This window comes from Laccaria bicolor, genomic scaffold (assembly GCF_000143565.1).
Source record: "Laccaria bicolor S238N-H82 LACBIscaffold_11 genomic scaffold, whole genome shotgun sequence".
In the NCBI taxonomy this organism is placed as follows: Eukaryota; Fungi; Basidiomycota; class Agaricomycetes; order Agaricales; family Hydnangiaceae; genus Laccaria; species Laccaria bicolor.
Genome location: NW_001889882.1, coordinates 469933 through 490351, shown reverse-complemented (window position 1 = coordinate 490351; position 20419 = coordinate 469933). Strand labels below are relative to the sequence as shown.

The following is a 20419-nucleotide window of genomic DNA, read 5'->3' as shown; positions in this document are numbered from 1 at the left end:
CTGTTCGATGGCTGTTACATGATGGGTTCATGATGAATACCGCCCCACATCAAAATTCGGATTGGGCATCTGCATTGCCCGAAGTATGGAAATGTGCCTTTCGTGATGCGCTCCTTCGTGTCAATCCCTTTGTCACAGCTCTCCACAACCTCAGTGCACTCGATTCACATGAATGTCCCCATGCTCACCTCATCCTCGATGATACTGGATCAACAGCTGAAATAGCTGCCATCATGAGCTATGATAACACCACTCAGTCTCAAATCAAAAGTCGTCGGTTGACAATTTCACGTACAGGCGGCACCTTCCAATCCATTCCTACTATCAGTAGATTGTGGGAACCACTCGCATATCCTCTTCTCTTCCCAAATGCGACTCTTGGTTGGGGAATAGTTGGCAGCCGAAGAGACATTCGCCACGATGTACTTACCATCTGATCCTACAGCTGACTGTCCAACCACACAGATGTGGCACTACCGTGCTCGGCTGTTACGCGAGCCTCGGTTCCAAATCTTTGGTCGTTTGACAAATGAGTACATCGTCGATATGTTCACCCGTGATCTTGAAACAAGACTAAACTATATCCGAGCGAACCAGGTCCGCCTGCGAAGAGAAGATGCTGCTTTGATGGGTGTTGATGATCTCAATTACAGCGAAAATGTTTACTTACCCTCATCCTTCCTTGGTTCAAATCGCTGGGCATCCGAGCAAATTGCCGATTCCCTTGCTATTGCAGCATCATGTGGCAATCCAACATTCTTCGTGACGATGACTTGCAACCCAGATTGGCCAGAGATCACAAGCCGATTGCTCCCTGGGCAGTCCTTCGCAGACATCCCTGTCATCGTGGTGCGAGTATTCAAACGAAAACTCACCTTACTACAGCAGGCGATCCGGTCCATGTTTACAAATGCTGGACGACAGGTCTATGTGATCCACTGTGTTGAGTTTCAGAAGAGAGGGTTGCCACATGCCCACATCCTCGTGAAGTTCGCTAACGACTGTACGATGCCAGACGACATTGATCTCGTCGTCTCAGCTGAGGTCCCCGCCTGTCGAGAAGATGCTACATTGGTCAGAAAATTCATGTTACATCATCACCCACGCGAAGAAGACACACTTTCTAAATATTGCCAGCGAGAAAAGGACGGTCACCGATTCTGCCGCTTTGGATATCCTCATTCGCTTCAGTGTACAACAACCATTGATAATGAGGGTCGAATTCATTATCGGAGGCGACATGATGATGATAGATGGGTCGTTCCATACTGTCTACCGCTCTTGAAAAAATTTCAGTGTCACATCAACTTTGAAGTTTCTAATACTTCACACATTTTTCAATATCTCTTCAAGTATATCCACAAAGGTATGACGCACTATTTCTTTATATATGATATCTTCATAATCCCCAACCATAGGCCCCGATAAAGCAAAGTATTATATTGGGCCCGAACAGGATGGTGCTGCTGTCGACGAGATTGAGGAATACTGGAATGCACGCTATCTTTCAGCAGGTGAAGCTGCATGGAGAATTCTCGGTTTCCATGTGACCAAAAAAGAACCTGCCGTTACATCTCTTCCAATTCATCTAGAAAACGCAACAAATCATCGACAATATCAACGCACTGCCGGTTCTGAAAGCTCACTTTCCCTACTTCATCGCTATTTTCTTCGACCTGAAGGCCACTTTCAAATTGGGACCTCGTGGAGAAGCTTCGCCGAACTAACCTACACCGAATACTATAGCCTCTTTCGATTAGCTCCTTTCTCTCCAGATAAGGTTGGCCATCCAGCTTACTTTCTCGAGCATCAAAACCCTTTCCAGTACCCAAGAAAACATGCCATTCTTAGGTCGTTATCGCATTCTCATATAAGCCGGATTCAGTCAATACGGCCTTCACAAGGGGAACTGTTCTACTTACGAACAATCTTGCGGCACCGACCTGTCGAATCTTTTACAGATGCCCGAACAGTCAATGGTGTGGTGTGTCAAACTTTTCAAGATGCTGCAATTCAACTTGGGCTGTTTGCTGATCAAAACGAAGCTCAGTATGCAATGCAGGAAGCTATCGAGACCCTACATACCCCCCGACAAATCCGCATTTTATTTGTTCATCTGCTCGTCAACGACTGCATCGCCGCACCAATACAGATGTGGGAAGACTTCAGGCAGAGTCTTGCCCTGGATCTTATCCTGCAGAATAATGGAGTCGAAACATTAGGATTCAATCTGGCTTTGGAAGAAATCGACCATCACCTTGAGGAATATGGCAAAACACTAGGTTCATATGGACTCCCCAATCCAGAACACCACATGCGAGAGCTCATACACGAAATGCAGCGCTGGGGCCGAAATCAAGAAGAGCTGGGGGAGAGAGCGGATGCAGCTGTCGTAAGATTCAATCAAGGCCAACGCGCGATTTATGACCGTGTCATGGCAGCTGTCGCTAATGACTGTGCAGATTACCTCTTCGTTGATGGAAAAGCTGGTACAGGGAAAACAACTGTCGTGAAGGCAATCTGTGATAAGATTCGATCGATGGGCAAAATTGTGTTACCAACAGCGACATCTGCATTCGCTGCACAACTGTATCCTGGCGGGAGAACGACACATGCTACATTTAAGGTAAACATATTTAGCAACCTCAAGTTTATGCCTCACTTACCCTACTAGGTGCCCGTCAATGAGAGAAATGAAATGTTGATATCGTCAATCAAAGACAATGATAGCCGCGCAGAACTTATTGAACACACTGTTGTTATCGGCTGGGATGAGGCTCCAATGGCGAATCGTGCTGTGTTTTCGTGTGTCGAAGATATCTCCCGTCGAGTCATGGGAAACGATGAACTTTTCGGTGGAAAGATTGTCATTCTTCTGGGAGATTTTCGACAAACTTGCCCTGTTATTCGGCGAGGAACAAGAATTCAGGTTGTTGATGCTTCATTGAAATCGTCCCCCCTCTGGCCTTCGTTTAATATTATGCGACTTACAGAACCAATCCGAAATGCAGAAGATCCTGGATTTTCAAATTTCGTCAATGCAATTGGCGATGGAGCAGGTCCCAACATACCTCTGAATGGTTTACGGATCGTGTACACAGCTCAGGACCTCATCGACTTTGTTTACCCATCAGATATCCTACTCCACCCTCACCACTGTCTGCAGCGAGCAATTCTTGCACCAACAAATGCTCAAGTTGACATGTACAATGATGCTATTCTGCGGGCATTCATTGGCCAGACACAGACATATTTAGCAGCCGACTCACTGAAGGAAGTCGATGATGCAGGCCTCATACCCCCCGATAGTGTGCTAGATTATGTTGAAAAAAACACTCCCCCCGGTCTCCCAAAACATGCTCTCACAATCAAGAAGGGTGGTGTTTATCGCTTGCTAAGAAACCTGTCATTAGACCGAGGACTCGTGAAGAACATAAGAGTGGTCGTCACTGACACAGGATCCCGGCTGATCACTGTAAAGCTACTCCACAGTTCAGATACCATTGATGGGGGCGACGAGGAGATTCTCATACCACGGATAACATCAGGAAAATCGCATTCCATGTGGTGGGTGTGGCACCATGCTTACCACGCCGGCCACGACGCCAGAAGTGCGTGTGGGGACATTATACTTGCGGTGGCGGCTTCAGCGCCACAACTTTTTGTGGCACCACGATCCCAACTTCAGTCACTAAAATTTTGTTGTTATTCCATATAATTTTGTTATTCTGTATCTCCTACCAAGCGCTTTTAAGTACTGAAGATTGTGTTTATCTACTGACTCTTAGAGTCTTCGTTGTCGGATTAATGTAATTACAAAACTTTGGTACTTAACAAGACTTGAACTCAAGATCTCCTGGAACAAGGTGGAAGATATGCATACGTGTTAACTCTTAGACTATGTGACACTTCAAGACCAGCCTAACACCATGTCCTACCAGCTTCACCACTGTTCCAACCTCCAAAGAAAATTCCGGATATGACGAGCAGGATGTCGGACCTGGGACTTGTTGAGAGGGCGGCACAGGAGGGACCAGGTGGTCGGTATCTACGATCATGCTGCCGAAGTGGTAGGGGGATGACGATGCCCAGGTGGGAGGTCGATTCCCAGAGGGTCGATGTTGCTGCAGAGGCAAAAGGGAAGTGGGCGCCGTGGGGTGGGTAGAAAGGGGTTGATCTATGAATGAGCGCTCGCCGCTCAGGTGCCAAAATTAATAAACAGACTTCGAAAACTTACTGGACACTGTTCATCCCACTTAACATGTCATTCCAATCCATCCAACGATTCGCAAATTTATTCCATAACTGGAATGGAAGCGAGCAAAATGATCCGTCGATGTCAAAGACGATGAGGCCGAGGTGAGTTGTGTGATGCTTGCCAGACTTGAAGTTGCGTGAGATTGACTTGTAGGAGAAAAGTGAGGATGGTGGCAGTCGTGGAAGCGTGTTCGTGGTGAATAGTTCGATTGTGGTGAGTGAGAGCAATCGTGGCGACGACGAAGAATTGTGGCAGTTGTGAGAACTTGTGACGAGCAGCTCCCACGCTGCCACATCGATCACGCATCCCACGAGCCGTCACGGTAGTGTGATTTTCCTGATGAACATTCTCCACCGAGCTTTCTTCTGGTTACACATTGCTCCGCCGCCAGTTTCCACTGGCAATCGCATATGCAACAACATTTAACAGCTGTCAAGGCCTGACTTTGGACATCATCGGTGTCGAGCTTACCCAGCCTGTATTTTCGCATGGCCAGCTTTATACCGCTTTGTCAAGAATTCGAAACCGAAACCACGCAGCGATCCGTTTGCGTGCTGGTGAGACCAGTACAGAAAATGTGACTTTTCAGGAGATCCTGGTGTGAATCACAGAGAGCATCTGACGGTAGAGCGTAACAATTCCAGAAAACAGTTTTCTGGGACAAAATCCACGACATTAATACTGCCAGCTGCATTAAAGCTGTTACATAAGCGACATTTATACGTATACACAAGCCTTATGGGCCGAAGCGAAGCGAGGCGAGGCGGGTCTTGTATATTGGTATAATAAACGATTATCACTGAGAATTTCAACGACAAACGACGACTCTCGTCGAATGTACAGATAATTTGGATGTGCCGTCGACGTCGACGGTCGGAGTTCAATTTGGCTATCGCCGTTCAGTCAGGGATCGTTTGATGGGCTTTCGATCACAACGAACGGACGAACGAACTAAGAATTGAGCAGCCCTAAAGGAGGACCCTGGAAAGTACCCTCAGATGCCGTATCCCAAAATGCCCAAAACTGAGCGATTTTTATCCGGTCAGTTTTGCCAAATTTCTATCCGGATATTGGATTCGGCCTTCAAAAAGGCCAATTTCTATCCGGTTCCGGCTCGGGCCTATAAAATTTGCTAATTAAATAACATTTAAATAAAAAAATTAATTGGCATGAAAGGAGTGAATTTTGGCTTGGTGCGGACTCTAAGCGGACTCCTAGGTATTCTCTGGAGGTCTGCACATCAGGAAAAAGTCGAATATACATGAGTGATGTAGTATATGAGGGAAAAAATATATAGATCAAGGAAAGATTGTTCACTCTACTCAGAAAGAATGAAGAATAGGGCGAAAGAAAGATATTTTATGCACATAAGTTGGCGGCAGCGCTGTGGCCATCCCAATTTTCGAGCTCAGCTTTGAATCCCATGTCAACAATCTTTATAGGGCAAATTTCTATCCGGACATCGGCTCAGGCCTCGCCCAGCCATACCAATTCCTATCCGGAAAACCGCCTCCGGCATTTCGCCAAAATAGCAAAATTTCTATCCGGACAGACCTACGGGATTTCAAAAAATTTCGTCAGTTTCTATCCGTTTCTAGATACGGCATCTGAGGGTACTTTCCAGGGTCCTCCTAAAGGACTGTTCTATTACTTAGGCATGAGAGCTCGAGTATGTCAAGCCATTGCCGACCTACGTGCCATTATCCGATTACAATCACATAACGTAGAAGCACTAGCTGAGCTATTTTCTCTCCACCGATCACTACCCTTGTGTCGTCAACGCCTAACCAACCTACTACGACCGTAGTTCTGTGTTGTTGGCGCGATTAGGAATACATAAACCGAAGAAAGCTATACCTATGCCCTCTCTGAGAACGAAAGCGGACAGTCGGAAGTTGAAGATCACTACAGAGATTGAGGGGGAATGTGCGCCGTATTCTTCTTGCGATGGGTATTCGCTGCGCAAGGCTGATTGAAGATGAGGTTTTGGTTGGATGGATAATGGAGGTGCCCTTTTGCTTCTCGGGACAATCATTTTGGGTTATGTGAAAAATCATTCTACATCGCTGAGGCAAAGCATGGTCATTCTACAAGTCCAGGTCAGTTGTCATTCTTACTACGACGCCCTCTAGGCTCTTCAACACAGTCAAGCTTTGCCTAGGCGCCATTCCTATCATCTGGCCAATGCAAAAGGAGGCGTTGGGATATAGCTAGGGATACAGAGTGGAGAGAAAGCACTATTATATGAGGGATATAGCACGTCCATAAATAAATATACGACACAACTACTTGCGAGAATCACTACTAAAATCGAGAGCAGAATCTAAACCCCTGACAATCCTTTCCAAAGCACCAGGCTTCTTCTTCTTAGAGGACGATATCGACGGACCCACCACGGGCGACGCAGCTTCATTCACAGACTTCAAACTCGAGCCAGATTTAACGCGTCGCAGGATCTGCTTGGCAGCCGCCATCGTCGGACTCCTCACCTGCGGGGAATGAGCTTCTGAGGAAGTAAGATTTTGACGAGACGACGACGTCGCAAGCGACAACTTTGGGCGCTGCAGTTTCCTTCCAGACGCGTCCTGTCTGGCTTTGTGTTCTTTCTCCATCTCCTTCGCGCGCTCTTTCTCCTTGGCTCGCTCCTCCTTTTCTCGAGCCTTGTCTTGCTTCTCTTTTGCCTTTCTCGCTCTGTCCGCGTCCTTGCCGAGATCGCTCTCCTTCTTCCGTAACAGACCTCCTCCTTTCGAAAGTACGCTTGTTGAACGACTTATTGATCCTCCAGCCAGAGGTCCAGCCAATCCAGCCGAGCTTACTCGTCGTGGAGTTGTAGCTGGCGTGGAGCTAGAGGAGGGGGGTATATCCTCTTGCTCTCCTGATACTAAAACTGGTATATTTGAAGATGATGCAGTGGGTGAGGACGGAACCATGGCCAAATGGGGGGTTTGGATGGTAACGCTGTTGAACTGGAAAGGAGAGGTTGTCTCCGACGTAGCCAATGCGGTAGTGCGTTCGGTGATCACAAATCCTTGTTCCCGTTTCCCACCAGGCATACGAAGAGGCTCACTACTCGTCAATAAACCGACGTTTTGCTCGGCTGTGAGGGTCGGCATGCTTGGACGACGAGGAGGCGGTTCCTGAACCAGACGGGGATCGTTCCTAAGGCCTGCATACATGGATGTCGAGTGGTGAAGGGAAGAGTGTCCAGTATACCGGTGATGTCCCAAGAAAGTTTGCGATTGTGAGTGAGAATGGCCATGGTGCGAGAGGCTCGAAGGAGGTGATGTTGAAGCTGAAGAAATGTCAACAGGCGAGAACCCAAAGCTGAGGGCACCACGGCGATGGACGGCAAGGGATTCATTGGAAGACGGCGATGATAAGGTTGTCGTAGTCGCAGGACGTGATGAGCGTTGTCTTCTCAGGTGTTGCTGGTGGTGTAATTGCTGATGATGTTCATGCGATGTAGCCACGAAACCGGGAAGAGCGGTACTTGTGTAGAGAGAGGTAATGACACCACATGGCTCCATATCCTTTTTCCGTCGCCAAAATTTCCGACGCTCAGCTTCCGGGTTAATTGGTGGATCGTCCGAATCATCGCTCTCTCTTGCCTTGGATGATACTTGGGCTTCCAAAATCGCCGTTTCGTCACGTTGTGCACGGACTACGTTTTGCCGATGAAGGTCACCCATCCATCCCCGCCATTCTACTTCACTCATTTCCTCCTCGCTATCGCTGACTTGGATGATATCATCACTGCCATCATTGACACTGCCCTCTTTTTTGTCGCTGTCACTACGGATTGTTTCCCCGTCGTTGACATGCGATGGCCTTCGCATAGATAAGGTTGTTACTGTTGACCTGCGCGACCTAGAGTCATAACTTTTCAAGCTCTTCTGTCTCTTCGACTCATCCATTTGAAACGATGGCCGATTACCAAAAAGAATCAAATCCAACGGACGTCCTCTTTCACCCATCCCAGCCGCTTGAGCCCGCTCCACGACTTCTAGCCTCCACTCTGGGTATGGTAAGGGTTCGAAGGGCCCTCGACGATTTGTAGTATTACCAACGCCAAGGGAGGCAAGAATGGTAGGATGTCTTGACTTTGATTTAGTGATACGGAAGGGAGAGCTTGCAAAATAATCGCCATCGTCGTCTGCATCAGACTCCTGGCCGAAAGCTCTATGTGAACCAGATGCCAACCCAGCATCCGAGGTGGCGCGTTTGCGGGTTGTGGGAGAAATTTCCTCATCGACTTCCTTTTGGGACGCGAGCGTGGTTGAAGACCAGAACGGAGGGTGGCCTCCCAAGGGACGGCCAGGACTAGTCGGTCTTTCAAATGGTATAACAGGGACAGAAGGGGTGAAGGAGGAAGAGGAGGGAACACTCAAATGGCGATGAAATATACGAAGGATGCTCGTGTAGGCTGAGGTTGAAAAGCCGTCTGTAAGTACACAGAGATTAGAGATTTGAAGCAGAAAAAACCGACCTTGCTCATTGCCTAGATCCAGGATAATCCATTCTCCATGCTCGTCGTCCTTCCGGCGTTCATAGTTGTGTGCCCTATCTCTCTCCTTCCCTTTGTCTGGTTTTGCCCGATCGAATGGTTCCTCCTTTGGCTGTAGTTGATCTCCGCCTTCTCCCTCCCGCTCGGTTGGGTTTGGTAGGGGTCCTGATTTCTCCCCTCTCTCTTCCCCATGCAAATCCACCTTCCCAACGCGATCATGACGATACCCATAACGATAGCTGGGTCTATCTTTCCCAGCCCTCCCCAGCCCTAAGCTAAGATCTGACTCGCTGCCTGAACAAGTACTGTGAGCAAACACAGGAGATGACAACGCCGAAGACTCGGCCGTGTCTAAACCTCCGTGTGCATCTGGCTCAAGACTTCCACTAAGTACTTCTGAACCTGGTATGGTGATAGGAGGAAGTGAAGTTCCACGATTGAGCGGAGATAGATAATTATTTTCTGAGTCTCCAGCAGGTTCATCGTCTGAGCTAGCTTGAGAGGAACCCATCCCTCGGTCTTCTTCCTCGAGATTTGCTTCCAAGCGACTAACATCATATTGCGGTTGATGCTGGGTGACGTCCAAAACCGTATCCTCCTCCACAACATCGGAGTTGCCTCCATCACTATGGGCAGGTTCAACAACAGACGTGGTAAAATCAGTTGAAAGACCTTGTCCTCTGTCACTTGGCTTCCACGTCTGTCCTGTACCAGTTCCACGTGAAAAGCTTTGGTCCCTCCCCTCCCTCTCTTGCTCTTCCCTCTCCGTCTTGCTTGGTTGCCAGCTCAAACCAACTTCATCATCTTCCTTCCTTGCCTTGCCTTTGTCTTTCTTCTCTTTTGGCGAGCCAAAAAAGCCACTCACAAGCCCACTTTTGCCAGTGGGGTGAGCACTCGATCCCGCATTGAAATTCGCAGTGGAAGCCGCGGGAGATGACATGAAACCAAGACCGAGAGCAGGAAGGCTTGATTTACGCGCGTATTGACCACGAAGCTCGTCGAACAAGCCTAGTTCATGTTCCTTGTGCTTGGATTTGGCTTTTACTTTCTCCGCTTCTCGCCTCTTTTCCCGCTGTTTCTCCTTCTCTCTGTCTCGCACGTCCTTCCTACCGGGTTGGACTGAACCTCCCTTCTCTCCTCCTAGTCCTACAGTCGCAATGGCCACCATCGCAACTCCGGGTCCCCCACCCGTGCTTCCCCCAACACCGCCCGCAAGCATTGCCAGACTAGGGCCAGTGCTTGTATATTGCTTTCCTTCGGTCCCTTTCTCTTTCCTGGGGGCAGGTTCTTGACTGACCTTGCTAGATCCTTTGATGGTACGAAACCTAGCACAAACGACCCTCATTCCCGCACTTTCCGCCTCTTCGTGAGAAAAAGGGATATAGCTCCTGTCGAACCTCTTATCAGGCCCACCTCGAACCCTCAAAACATAACTTTCCCCAGGGAAAGACGATGAAGCTTCTGCAGGAAATCTACTCCATGGATCCCCATGTCCGTGGGCAATAGAATTGCCGTGCCGGTGAAAGCGAGCGTCTTCCCGTGGCGAGGATGGTGGAGAAGGTGCAAATGAAAATGGCTTTGAACTACTTTCACCGTTTTTCCGTGCCAGATCATCCCACTTTGCTGGCTTGTCATGAGGACGCAGACCTTCCTTGCGGCCCTCACGATCCGCATTAACTGCACTTGAAGGTCGCACATGTTTACTGTGAGGGTGTCCATGACTTTTCGACGATGGGTTGGTCCGCGCTGAGCGCGCAAGGTGCTCAGCTCCACGTAGCTGAGTGAGGGAAGAGAGTGGCATGCGGTGGGTGGGTGTTGGGTCCTACAATGCGAGTGTAAAATCAGTGTCATTTAAACAGATGTAAAAAAGGCAGTCTTGTAAGAAGAAGCAAAATCAAGCATTAAATGAGAACTTGTGTGAAACTGAAGCCCACCTGACGGTCTCTGGAAAGGCTCACAATTCCATCCCTGATGACGACCCACCTCTCCCTCCACTCTAATCTTGTCTTGCGCCTCTTTCTCACGTCGCCAATTTCCTTATGATTTCTCTCCCCTGTCACGCTCCCTATCTCAACGGTCCCAGCGACTGCCATCGAGCCCAGCATACTGGCAGAGGACGTCCCATGCTTAGAGTGATATGCCCCAGAAACATAATCAAATTCATCTTTGTAGACCACACGAAGGGCACGAACCCAGCCTTCCCAGTAAGGTTGGATGTATTTCAATGAAACGTGACGGGGCATTGGGATTAAAATCCGCGTTTGTGATTGTTGATGGGATTTAAAAGACGTTGGAGGGGGAGAAAGTATCAATGCATTTTCAAAGCATGTTTTGAAAGAGGTTTGAGCAGCGCCAGAGGCATGTAATTCGAGCAATTCGTGAGGTGCAAGCTCGTACCACGATATATGAAAGTCGTCTTCAAGGATTTGTCCGGTCGTAAATCGTAATAGTGTATAGTTCTCGTGGGTTGTGCTGTTTAAGCCCAACGGTGACGGCGGTTTGTTGGGGGACGCGGAAGAAGCTCCCCTACGCTCCCTATCCAATACTCCAAGAGAGGATATACTTCCTGAGCTCTTAACGTGGCCAAACCGTCGTGGGTTTGCTGATGGGATCGAGGTCCCAATCGCTGTCGTCGATGAACCCAATTTAACCAGGCCACCACCGCCTTCATGGCTGCCCTCATCATCAAAGAGATCATCATCGTCATCATCCCACTCATCGTCCTCTTCGTATCCCTCCCCACCATCATCCCCACCAGGCTCCGTGATTGACTTCGCTTCTACAGATCCCTTTGGGAGGCTTGTCGAAGCAAACTGGATGGGACTGATAGGTCTGAAGCGAGGATCAGGCGCAAATGTAATTGGAGAAGATGGCCGTCCCCCTTCTCCACCGTTGTCTGTACCATCAAGAGCCGCAGACTTGGCAGGAAGAATAGGTGGAATAAACGGTAATCCGACGCATTTAGCCAGCAAGTACCGCTTGACGTCTTTGACTTTCCACTGAGGGTCAAGATGGGCAATGAGCCATTGGTCGCGTTGAACTAGATACGATTGAGGATAAGACGAGGATGAGGACGAAGGCGGCTCACTGAACCGGCATGCAAGAGGCAACAGCTTTCGACAGGGTGATGATGACGACCCCTCCATAAAAATGTTTCCGCAGTTTCTCGTATCTTTCTACAAGCGGATTCTCCTAGATAAGAGCGCCGTCCATCATGAAAGTTGTCGTCGTTGCTCAGATGGAAAGCCAGTGGAAAGCTACAATGTGTTCAAGCAACTTCGAATTCCGCGCGGAGTTTGCCAGCCAATATTATAGGAAAGGAATTATTCCTACTGTTCTTTCTCACCTCCTTTGCTCATGAACATCTCATAACGGGCCTTGGCAAGGCCTTGGGCGACGGAAGTTTACGAAGGAGAAGTTACAGACTTAGGCCTTCTGTCTTGGAATTCACTCGGGAAAGAGGATCCCAAAACGTTAAGAACGAAAGCTGGAGAATGTTCGACATCGCATAGTTCAGTAACTGGTATACAAAGCAAAAGGCATAAATGCGCTTCCATGGTGCTAACATTTCAAAGAGCCGCGTTCCAAATGCTTCTTCCATTGGCAGTCGAAAGAGGAATCTTCTCAGTAGCGACCAACACAGGATCAGGAGCGAACTTCTCGCTCAAGACGGCCAATTTAGACCGGTACTCATCCACGCCGATGTACGCTCCGCACATACGGCGTCGACCATCGAACGCTGAGCGACCATGGAGAACACGGTGGTTATCCACAACTGTGGAGGGTTATAAGTATTTTGTTGTACTTTGGATTGTGAGCAGAACACGAACCGACTGCTGTGCCAGGTTGCAACTGGACCCAATATTGAGAGTCTGGACTTGTTAAACACTTGTTCCATGTCCTGATAGCATCATACCTAGAGTGCACTGGTATCAGTTATCATTTAAAGGGTGGAGAAAGAACGAAGCCTTACCATTTCTCAACAAGATCCGAGGTCAAATGACTCATCACACTCCTGTCATCGTTGTTCCAGCGAACCTGCGTGAGCTCGCCCGTGAACGCGTCGTGTCCTAAGACAGGATAGCCCGAAGGCGGACTGGGCCGATACAATGCGGAAGATTCACCAGCTGCATGAGCTGGAACGGGTATGCGTGACAGCAAATCATAAGCTTCCGGATGGAGTTCCTTCATAATGTTTGCGACATAAAACCCGTCAACGAGTAACGTGGCACCCCCAGTACCTCCCGTATGAGAAAGAAGATGGAAAAGTTGTAAACCACATGGGTCCGTCTGATGGAAATGAACTGGGTATCGAGGACGAATAACCATGCAGGCTACGTACAAAGTAGGTGTTGTCCGTATGTGCACCAAGAGCCAGTGTCGTATAAGCCGTGTCGCCTTTGGCAAGGTCGGAAGTAATCTCCCAAAAACGACCATCTGTTTTGAGTGTCAGACTCGTCAACGACGTCGAAAGGATTGTCTCATACACTGTGTTTCTCGAATAAAGCCGATTCGCTCTGACAGCGCCTCTGTAGCTTCTGGGGTTTCGGGCACACCACTCACAAACGAGAATCCAAATCGGTCCTTGTCGCGATTATTGATAAAAAGGAAGGCAGGAGATATTGGTAACATACGACATTTGAGAGCCACTTGAATAGTCCTTGATCATCTTTTGCCATTACTTCTTCGTAAGCAACTGTTGGGGGTGACTTTTGAATTGTGGAACCCCACAATACTTTTCTGGTATACTTGAGCCTTCGCTAGACGTAACAAATGGCTGACATTCTTACTCCTGCGAGGCATCTTTGCCACTTAGCGAAGGATCGTATGAATGTCGTTGAAGCCAGGACCAGGGATACAGGGACACATGCGGGTCTTGCGAGGGCCCTAGTTGCGTATGCTAGACTTAAGATAAAATGATAAAACCATGAGAAACGTACAGGTGACTTCGAGTCCCTCAACCTTGGCCTCGATATGTAAGGGGGCAATGTCAGTTGGTATCTAAATGCGTCGATCAGGGAGATAATCAGAGAGATAAAAAGTCATACTTCAAAGGTATCGAGCAACCGCTGCTTCGTAGCTGGATGGAAACATTTCGGACATCGGCAGTGGTCTCTCAGCCAGATATTGTGACTGTAAACAGACGTGTAGGGAAATCTAAAGGAGTTCATATGATACTTACAACCGAGACCAAGTGCGCGTATCCCATCCTATAGCAACCTTCCCAGCATCGGCGCTGATGATGGGTAAGTCATGATCGTCGCTTGTGACAACGGAAAGGCGTTGGGTTGGGCCCAAATGAGGTCTCGGTGCCACCGTCGTTGCCAAAGAGGCAGTTGAACGGGTACATGCACTTTGAAAAGAGCCATTCCACGACAAGGACGTAATCTTCCATTGAATAAAAATCAAACAAAAACTCGAGAGATATAGGTGGCGGCGCACAGGTATGCTCCTCGACGTGTTAGCAACCACTAGCCTTTTATTAACAAGACCACCATGAGATCGCCTGGACAATGTAGCGAACAGCGAAGGCCTCCACATTACTTAATGGTGGAAAGGTCGGGAAGGAGTGGCCGGTGAACGTGAATTCCAAATTTTGACATCAAAAATTGATTTTTTGTCGCAAACCTCGAGAAAGTATGATACTGAGAGGACGAGGCAGGCGGCTTGACGAAGCTTGACGGCTCCGCTATATATACCCAACTTCATTTAAAGTTTTGACTGATCTCGATACTAGACCCAATTGCTTATAGTGAGGCCGCTCTCCTGAGTGCAGCGGTCTTATCACGGGTGGACAGGGTGGTGGTACAGTACGTAGAAACTTGACAAATTTTTATACGTTGCCTCCTGTACGGGACTTTGCTTCGACTATTCATTCAAGGTGTCCGCAATTGATCGGCCGACATCGGCCGAAGCCGTGACTCAAAACTTGCCCAACTTTTCGTTCAAATTTTGTCCACTCACCACCATGGCTTCCCTTGCTCGCTCAGCCTCGCAATCTCTTCGCGCCTCTGCTCGTCGTGCCCCTCGCTCTCTGGCCAAGTCTGCGGTGCGGCCCACACAAGCTGCGTCTTACTCCCTTTTTGCTCGGGCAGCTGCAGCCAAGGTTGCACAAACCTCAACCGCCAAGGTTCGTCAGATGTAAAATTTATATCTCGCTGATATATCTCTAACGCGTTGTATAGGGCGTGCGTGGCGTCAAGACTCTCGACTTTGCTGGCACCAAGGAGGTCGTCTATGAGCGTAGCGACTGGCCCCTAGCCAAACTCCAGGACTACTTCAAGAACGACACTCTTGCCCTCATTGGATATGGCTCGCAAGGTCACGGACAAGGTTTGAACGCTCGTGATAACGGTCTTAACGTCATCGTCGGTGTTCGCAAGGACGGCGAGAGCTGGAGACAGGCATTGGAGGACGGCTGGGAAAGTTTTTCTCCAGTTTCGGAAGCAATTCGTCAGACTTACATTCCGTGCAGGTGCCCGGAGAGACCCTCTTCCCCATCGAGGAGGCTATCAACAAGGGTACCATCATCATGAACCTTCTGTCAGATGCTGCCCAGTCACAAACATGGCCTCAGCTGGCACCTCTCATCACCAAGGGCAAAACTCTTTACTTTTCGCACGGCTTCTCCGTTGTCTACAAGGACGACACACATGTCATCCCTCCCAAGGATGTGGACGTTATCCTCGTAGCCCCCAAGGGTTCCGGACGCACCGTCCGAACCCTTTTTAAGGAAGGTCGTGGCATCAACTCTAGCATTGCCGTGTGGCAGGACGTCACCGGCAAAGCGAAAGAGAAAGCCATCGCTCTTGGTGTTGGTATTGGCTCTGGATACATGTATGAAACCACCTTTGAGAAAGAGGTTTACTCTGACCTTTACGGTGAACGTGGAGTTGTGAGCAGTCTTTCCGTTTCCGAACCATTATAGATTTTGACGTAGTTTTTTTTTTTTACTAGCTTATGGGAGGCATTCGTACGTTCGTGACATTGGTGTGGCTGTAGTGTGACTAACATTTTCTTCACAGAGGGTCTGTTCTTGGCACAGTACCAGGTCTTGCGCAAGAACGGTCACTCGCCATCAGAAGCCTTCAACGAGACTGTCGAGGAGGCAACACAGTCTCTTTACCCTTTGATTGGCCAGAAAGGGTACTTTTGGATTTTCTTCGCAACTAAATGGAAACTGACGGTTTCATTTCTAGCATGGACTACATGTACAACGCCTGCTCGACCACCGCCCGCCGTGGAGCTCTTGATTGGGCTCCCATCTTTGAAAAAGCCAACGTCCCCGTCTTCGAAGCTCTCTACGAGAGCGTACGAAATGGAACTGAGACTCGCAAATCGTTGGAGTTCAACGGGCGCGCCACATATCGTGAGGATCTGGCCAAGGAGCTCGCTGTCATCGACAATCAAGAAATCTGGCGTGCTGGTGGGTTTCCTGTCGCTTACACGCTAACGGTTCATGGCTAAGACTATACTTTATAGGCAAGACTGTGCGGTCATTGCGTCCCGATTACAAGCCCGAGTCAGAGTAAGAACTGCTTTGTGGAAAGATGGAAAGGGAGGATGAAAAGTATCCTTGGCCCCGGGTACACTACGCTTACTATCTCATGACCATTTTTTTGTAATTTATATTGATACCAATCATTTCGCACATGAAATGAGTCAGTGATTTGGATATTGCCATCATGTCTTTCATCAACTCCTACAAGCCACCTGTGCTGCAGAGGGTCACCAGCACGCTATCCGACGGGCCCTACGACGTCAACAGCAATATTCCAATCCCGCCGTTGTTGGAAACAGAGCAAGTCAAACTCGTACCATTCCTGCCCCCCCATGCAGAAGTATTCTTCGCAGCGTATAGCGCAGCACCGGAGCTAGAACGTTATCTGCCCACTGCATGGCCCGACTTTCCCTCTCTTCTCACATTCCTCGAAGAATACCGTACCAAACCTGACGCCATTTTCTTCGCCATCCTCGACAAGACCAAAGGCGCAAGCCTCGAGAAGAGTCTGGCGGGCATCATCGGTTTCATAAGCTGCTCACCACAAAATCTGGCCGTCGAAATCGCGCCCGTCATTATTCTGCCGGCGTTCCAGAGAACGTTCGTGTCGTCAAATGCAATTGGATTGATGATGAGATATGCGCTGGACCTGCCAGAAGATGGGGGTATAGGGTTCAGGCGAGTTGTGTGGTCCGCGAACCCGAATAACTTGGCGAGCGTTAAAGCGGCTGAGAGAATGGGTTTTAAGCTAGAGGGTGTGAAGCGTTGGTCTTGGGTCCTTCCTCTGGGGAAGGACGGGGGTAAAGCACCTGTGGACGGAAAGAGGGGACAAGGTCAAGGAAGGGACAGCGTAGTATTTGCCATGTGTTGGGATGATTGGGAAGGGGGAGGAAGAGAGCATGTGGCCAAAATGATTGATAGGGTATAAAATGATTGATAACTGCGATGATAAGGCAGTGAATATCCACCAAAACATTGACGAGTAAAAACGCACTGTAGACTCAATCAATGCATGGGATACCCATCCTCCACCATTCCTCTTGTAACCCTCCGTCCCATACCGGGAGAGACGTGCATGGGCATGCCTGGCATACCCCCACCTCCCATACCCATTCCACCCCTTGGGTGACCGCCGCCCATCGAATGATCCATCATATGTATGTTACCCATAGAGCCCATCCGCACGGGCGTAGAAGGAGCTTCTCCACCAAAATACTGTGTAGGAGGGTTGAAAGGTGCACCACCAGACGATGGATAAGGCCCTGGCCCTCCTCTAACGTTCATAGCTGGCGAGCTAGGATATGGGTAATTCGGTGGAGGTGCGTGATGCCTGTGTGGGGACGACTCGTGTCCGCCATAGCCCATATGGCCATGCATACTCGACATATGGAAGTCTCTATCCCGATGCGGGGTTCGGTTGGAGAGGGTTGGTTGTTGGTTTTGGTTCACTTGCTCCTCCGGAGTTTCATCTTCTGTCACTTTTTTTACAGCTTCTTGAAGAGGAGTAGAATCATAATACAAGTCGGAATATTTATCAACTAAAAATCTGGCAGATGGTCATTGAACAAGTCTGCAGTCGTGAATTTGTTACTCACTGTTGTGTACCGACATCCCATTGTGGACCACGTTCAGCACGAGCGGTCATTAGAAGAGAGTTCCATTCTGATGCGCTTTCCTGTATTGGCCCGTCAAACCTGGGCGTCCTCAAGTTGGAAGAAGAATACGCACAATGGCTTGGGCCAAGTCAGGGTTTGGTTGGGAGGTTTCAGCACGAATTCTTTTCGCTTGGGCAATACTTTTGACCTCTGCAGTTAGTTTCAAGCCTATCCTTTGAGCGTTATGACGGGGAACTTTCAGCTTGATGCTTTTGGTTGGTTTGCTAGGCGCCATGGCAGTTCAAGTTGAAGTGTTTGCACGTGGCTTGCTTTCAACTCTGTCATTAACCCGACGCGCTACCCATCTACTCACAACTTCTTGCTCTCTTATCGTGCTAAACTATCTAGTTACGCTTACGCGTAAGCCCGCACATAACGGGGGCTACTCAAACTTGTTGATTATAGCCGAATGTCCCGTCGCGGCGGTTCAATATTCAATGGAGCTCCTTCGCTAGAAGCCTCCAATCAAGCCCAAATTGAGGACCTCGTGCAGAGAAACCGCACCATCGAGCATACGAACAAACGACTTTCCGAACAACTCACTCGCGAAGTGTCCCGTTCAAAAGAGGCTCTGGAAACAATGCGCCAGGAATGGGTCAATAAACGCCAAGAATGGCACCAAGCATCCACCGATCTGCTTGCGCTATGCCGCATAGACCAGAAGCGTGTTGAGGTGGAATTGGAGAGGGAGAGATCGAACGCTCTGCAAGAAATGAAGTTCACCCGAGATGAGAAGTTGTTGAGGCTTCAGAGGGATTTCAGAATCAAGCTCTTTCAGATCAGAGAAGAGGAATTGGAGAGAAAGATAGAAGAGATGGAGGCGGAGAAACGAAGGAACAAAGGCAACAGTGACTTGATTGTTCGGAAATTGGAAGCGAAGTGCGCAGAGTTATTAATCCAGCTCAAGGAGGAAAAGGAAGAGTGGGCTGTAGCTGAGCGCGAGAGGGATGAAATTGAGGTGCGTTTACCCTTCTTCTATCAATGTATTTAGTACAGATGTCTTCACAGAGAGTGCTCACTAAACTGCGTGAAACACATGCTACCCTCCAAGGATCAAGCGAGTCGATGAAATCAAAGCTCGAACGCGTGAAACTTCAATTCGAGGGCTCTCAAACAAAAAATACAGAGGTTCAACGTGCAAATGACGACCTGAAACGAGCTAACGCCGATCTCATCCGCCAATTAGAGAAATGGCAAAATCTCGAGACAAAGGAAGGTGAAGTGGCGGACTCTGAACGAAAGAAACGATTGGCTCTGGAACTCGAAGTCAAAGGACTCAAAGAGGACCTGGCCAAGAATGATGAGGAGAAAGAGAAACTGGAAGCTGATCTCTCGAAAGAGAAACGTCGCGTGGAAAGGATGAAGAGTACTGTGCAGGAGTGGCAGGTCAGCGTCTCACTTTTTGTAGATGAGCCCTGTTGTTGTCCTGAACTTAGGCCATTTTATAGGCGGAGGCCAAATCTCATGAAGAGAGTTCGGCGCAGTTGAAAAAACAGCTATCAAATGCCCAGAAACAACTCCACAAATTGAAAAACGACCTCGAGGAGGAACGAGCCATGGTTGCATTACCCAATGTGCGTAGCCTGCCGCAGTAGCAGTAACGGCACGGGCTATTGGTTGACAATTAATCCCACTTAGGAAATTGAAGAAGATCAGCTTGAAGTGGAAGAGGTAACCGAACTAATCGAAAACCCATCCTCTCCTCCAAGTGAACCTGCCAAACCTGCTTCCAAACAAGGTCGGCGTCCGACAGCCGCCCCTCGCAGCAAACGGGGTGAGGTCCCTGGAAGTGAGACGGAAGCAGGCCCGTCGCGCGCCGCTGTGCGTCAAGAAAAAACGAAGAAAGCCACAGGCGCAGAAACCGATGTAGAAGAAACCGCAAAAAGGAAGCCTCAGAAGGTCGCAGCGCAAGATAGTGATGTCGAAATCATTGATGCGAAGAAAAAAGGCAAAGGCAAAGCGAAAGTGATAGACCTTGAGGACGAAGAAACAGAGGCGGTACTCCCACCCAAAAACAAACGGAAACGTGCCACTCATCAAAGCCATGACGAGGATGATGTCAAGATTGTTGGTGAGAAACGCGCGCCCCCAAAGAAAGGCAAGCCGGAGAGCAAGGGAAAGGGAGCATCTGCCAAACCTCCTAGCAAGAAGAAAGCAGAGAGCCGGGCCACGAGCGTTCAACCTTCTGGGGTAGATGAAGCTGATGAGGGCGCGGAAGAACCTGCGCGGAAGAAAAAGCGAAAAATCAACATATTTCCCGCCACGGCTGGGGTGTTCAATTTCTCGAATGTACGTTACTGCTTTCATATGGGATGCGTCGGAATCTGATATTTCTTGTTCTGTGGCAGTCTAAGGGTGGTCTGGATATTCCAAGTGAACTGTCACCCGTCAAGGATTCCGAGCCCGTCCCAGGCCGTAGTATCACCACTAGCTTCATGAGTTCAGTTATAAGCCGCAATTGGGGTGGAAAAACATAGATTAGGTCCTCTGACCCATCCCGC

At 48.9% G+C, this 20419-nt stretch overlaps 6 protein-coding genes across 6 annotated transcripts; 2 read left to right on the top strand and 4 right to left on the bottom strand.

The window, feature by feature from the left end:
- Positions 1-3799: 3799 nt before the first annotated feature.
- On the bottom strand, positions 3800-4453 carry LACBIDRAFT_297028 (uncharacterized protein). Its single transcript, XM_001880598.1, has 2 exons — positions 4238-4453; positions 3800-4177 (listed from the first exon to the last, which is right to left on the bottom strand). The coding sequence occupies exons 1-2, from the start codon at positions 4276-4278 to the stop codon at positions 3922-3924; spliced, it is 297 nt and encodes a 98-aa protein (XP_001880633.1). The 5' UTR covers positions 4279-4453; the 3' UTR covers positions 3800-3921.
- A 2090-nt stretch (positions 4454-6543) lies between these two features.
- LACBIDRAFT_297027 (uncharacterized protein) lies at positions 6544-11908 on the bottom strand (the record flags this gene model as incomplete). The annotated part of the gene is made up of 4 exons (XM_001880597.1): positions 6544-8699; positions 8745-10584; positions 10697-11802; positions 11851-11908. 4 exons carry the CDS (start codon positions 11906-11908, stop codon positions 6544-6546), a joined length of 5160 nt encoding a protein of 1719 aa, XP_001880632.1.
- Positions 11909-12331: 423 nt separating this feature from the next.
- Positions 12332-13933, bottom strand: LACBIDRAFT_249619 (uncharacterized protein; the record flags this gene model as incomplete). The annotated part of the gene is made up of 9 exons (XM_001880596.1): positions 12332-12537; positions 12593-12678; positions 12736-13052; positions 13105-13199; positions 13250-13346; positions 13397-13502; positions 13553-13649; positions 13703-13763; positions 13811-13933. 9 exons carry the CDS (start codon positions 13931-13933, stop codon positions 12332-12334), a joined length of 1188 nt encoding a protein of 395 aa, XP_001880631.1.
- Positions 13934-14730: 797 nt separating this feature from the next.
- Positions 14731-16417, top strand: LACBIDRAFT_190413 (uncharacterized protein; the record flags this gene model as incomplete). The annotated part of the gene is made up of 7 exons (XM_001880832.1): positions 14731-14892; positions 14948-15199; positions 15238-15657; positions 15720-15735; positions 15788-15908; positions 15962-16188; positions 16245-16417. The coding sequence occupies 7 exons, from the start codon at positions 14731-14733 to the stop codon at positions 16292-16294; spliced, it is 1248 nt and encodes a 415-aa protein (XP_001880867.1). The 3' UTR covers positions 16295-16417.
- Positions 16418-17268: 851 nt separating this feature from the next.
- LACBIDRAFT_297023 (uncharacterized protein) lies at positions 17269-18153 on the bottom strand (the record flags this gene model as incomplete). Its single annotated transcript, XM_001880595.1, has 3 exons — positions 17269-17809; positions 17859-17938; positions 17992-18153. 3 exons carry the CDS (start codon positions 18151-18153, stop codon positions 17269-17271), a joined length of 783 nt encoding a protein of 260 aa, XP_001880630.1.
- Positions 18154-18327: 174 nt separating this feature from the next.
- Positions 18328-20395, top strand: LACBIDRAFT_297022 (uncharacterized protein; the record flags this gene model as incomplete). The annotated part of the gene is made up of 5 exons (XM_001880831.1): positions 18328-18876; positions 18927-19304; positions 19367-19492; positions 19557-20207; positions 20267-20395. 5 exons carry the CDS (start codon positions 18328-18330, stop codon positions 20393-20395), a joined length of 1833 nt encoding a protein of 610 aa, XP_001880866.1.
- Between the last annotated feature and the right edge of the window lie 24 nt (positions 20396-20419).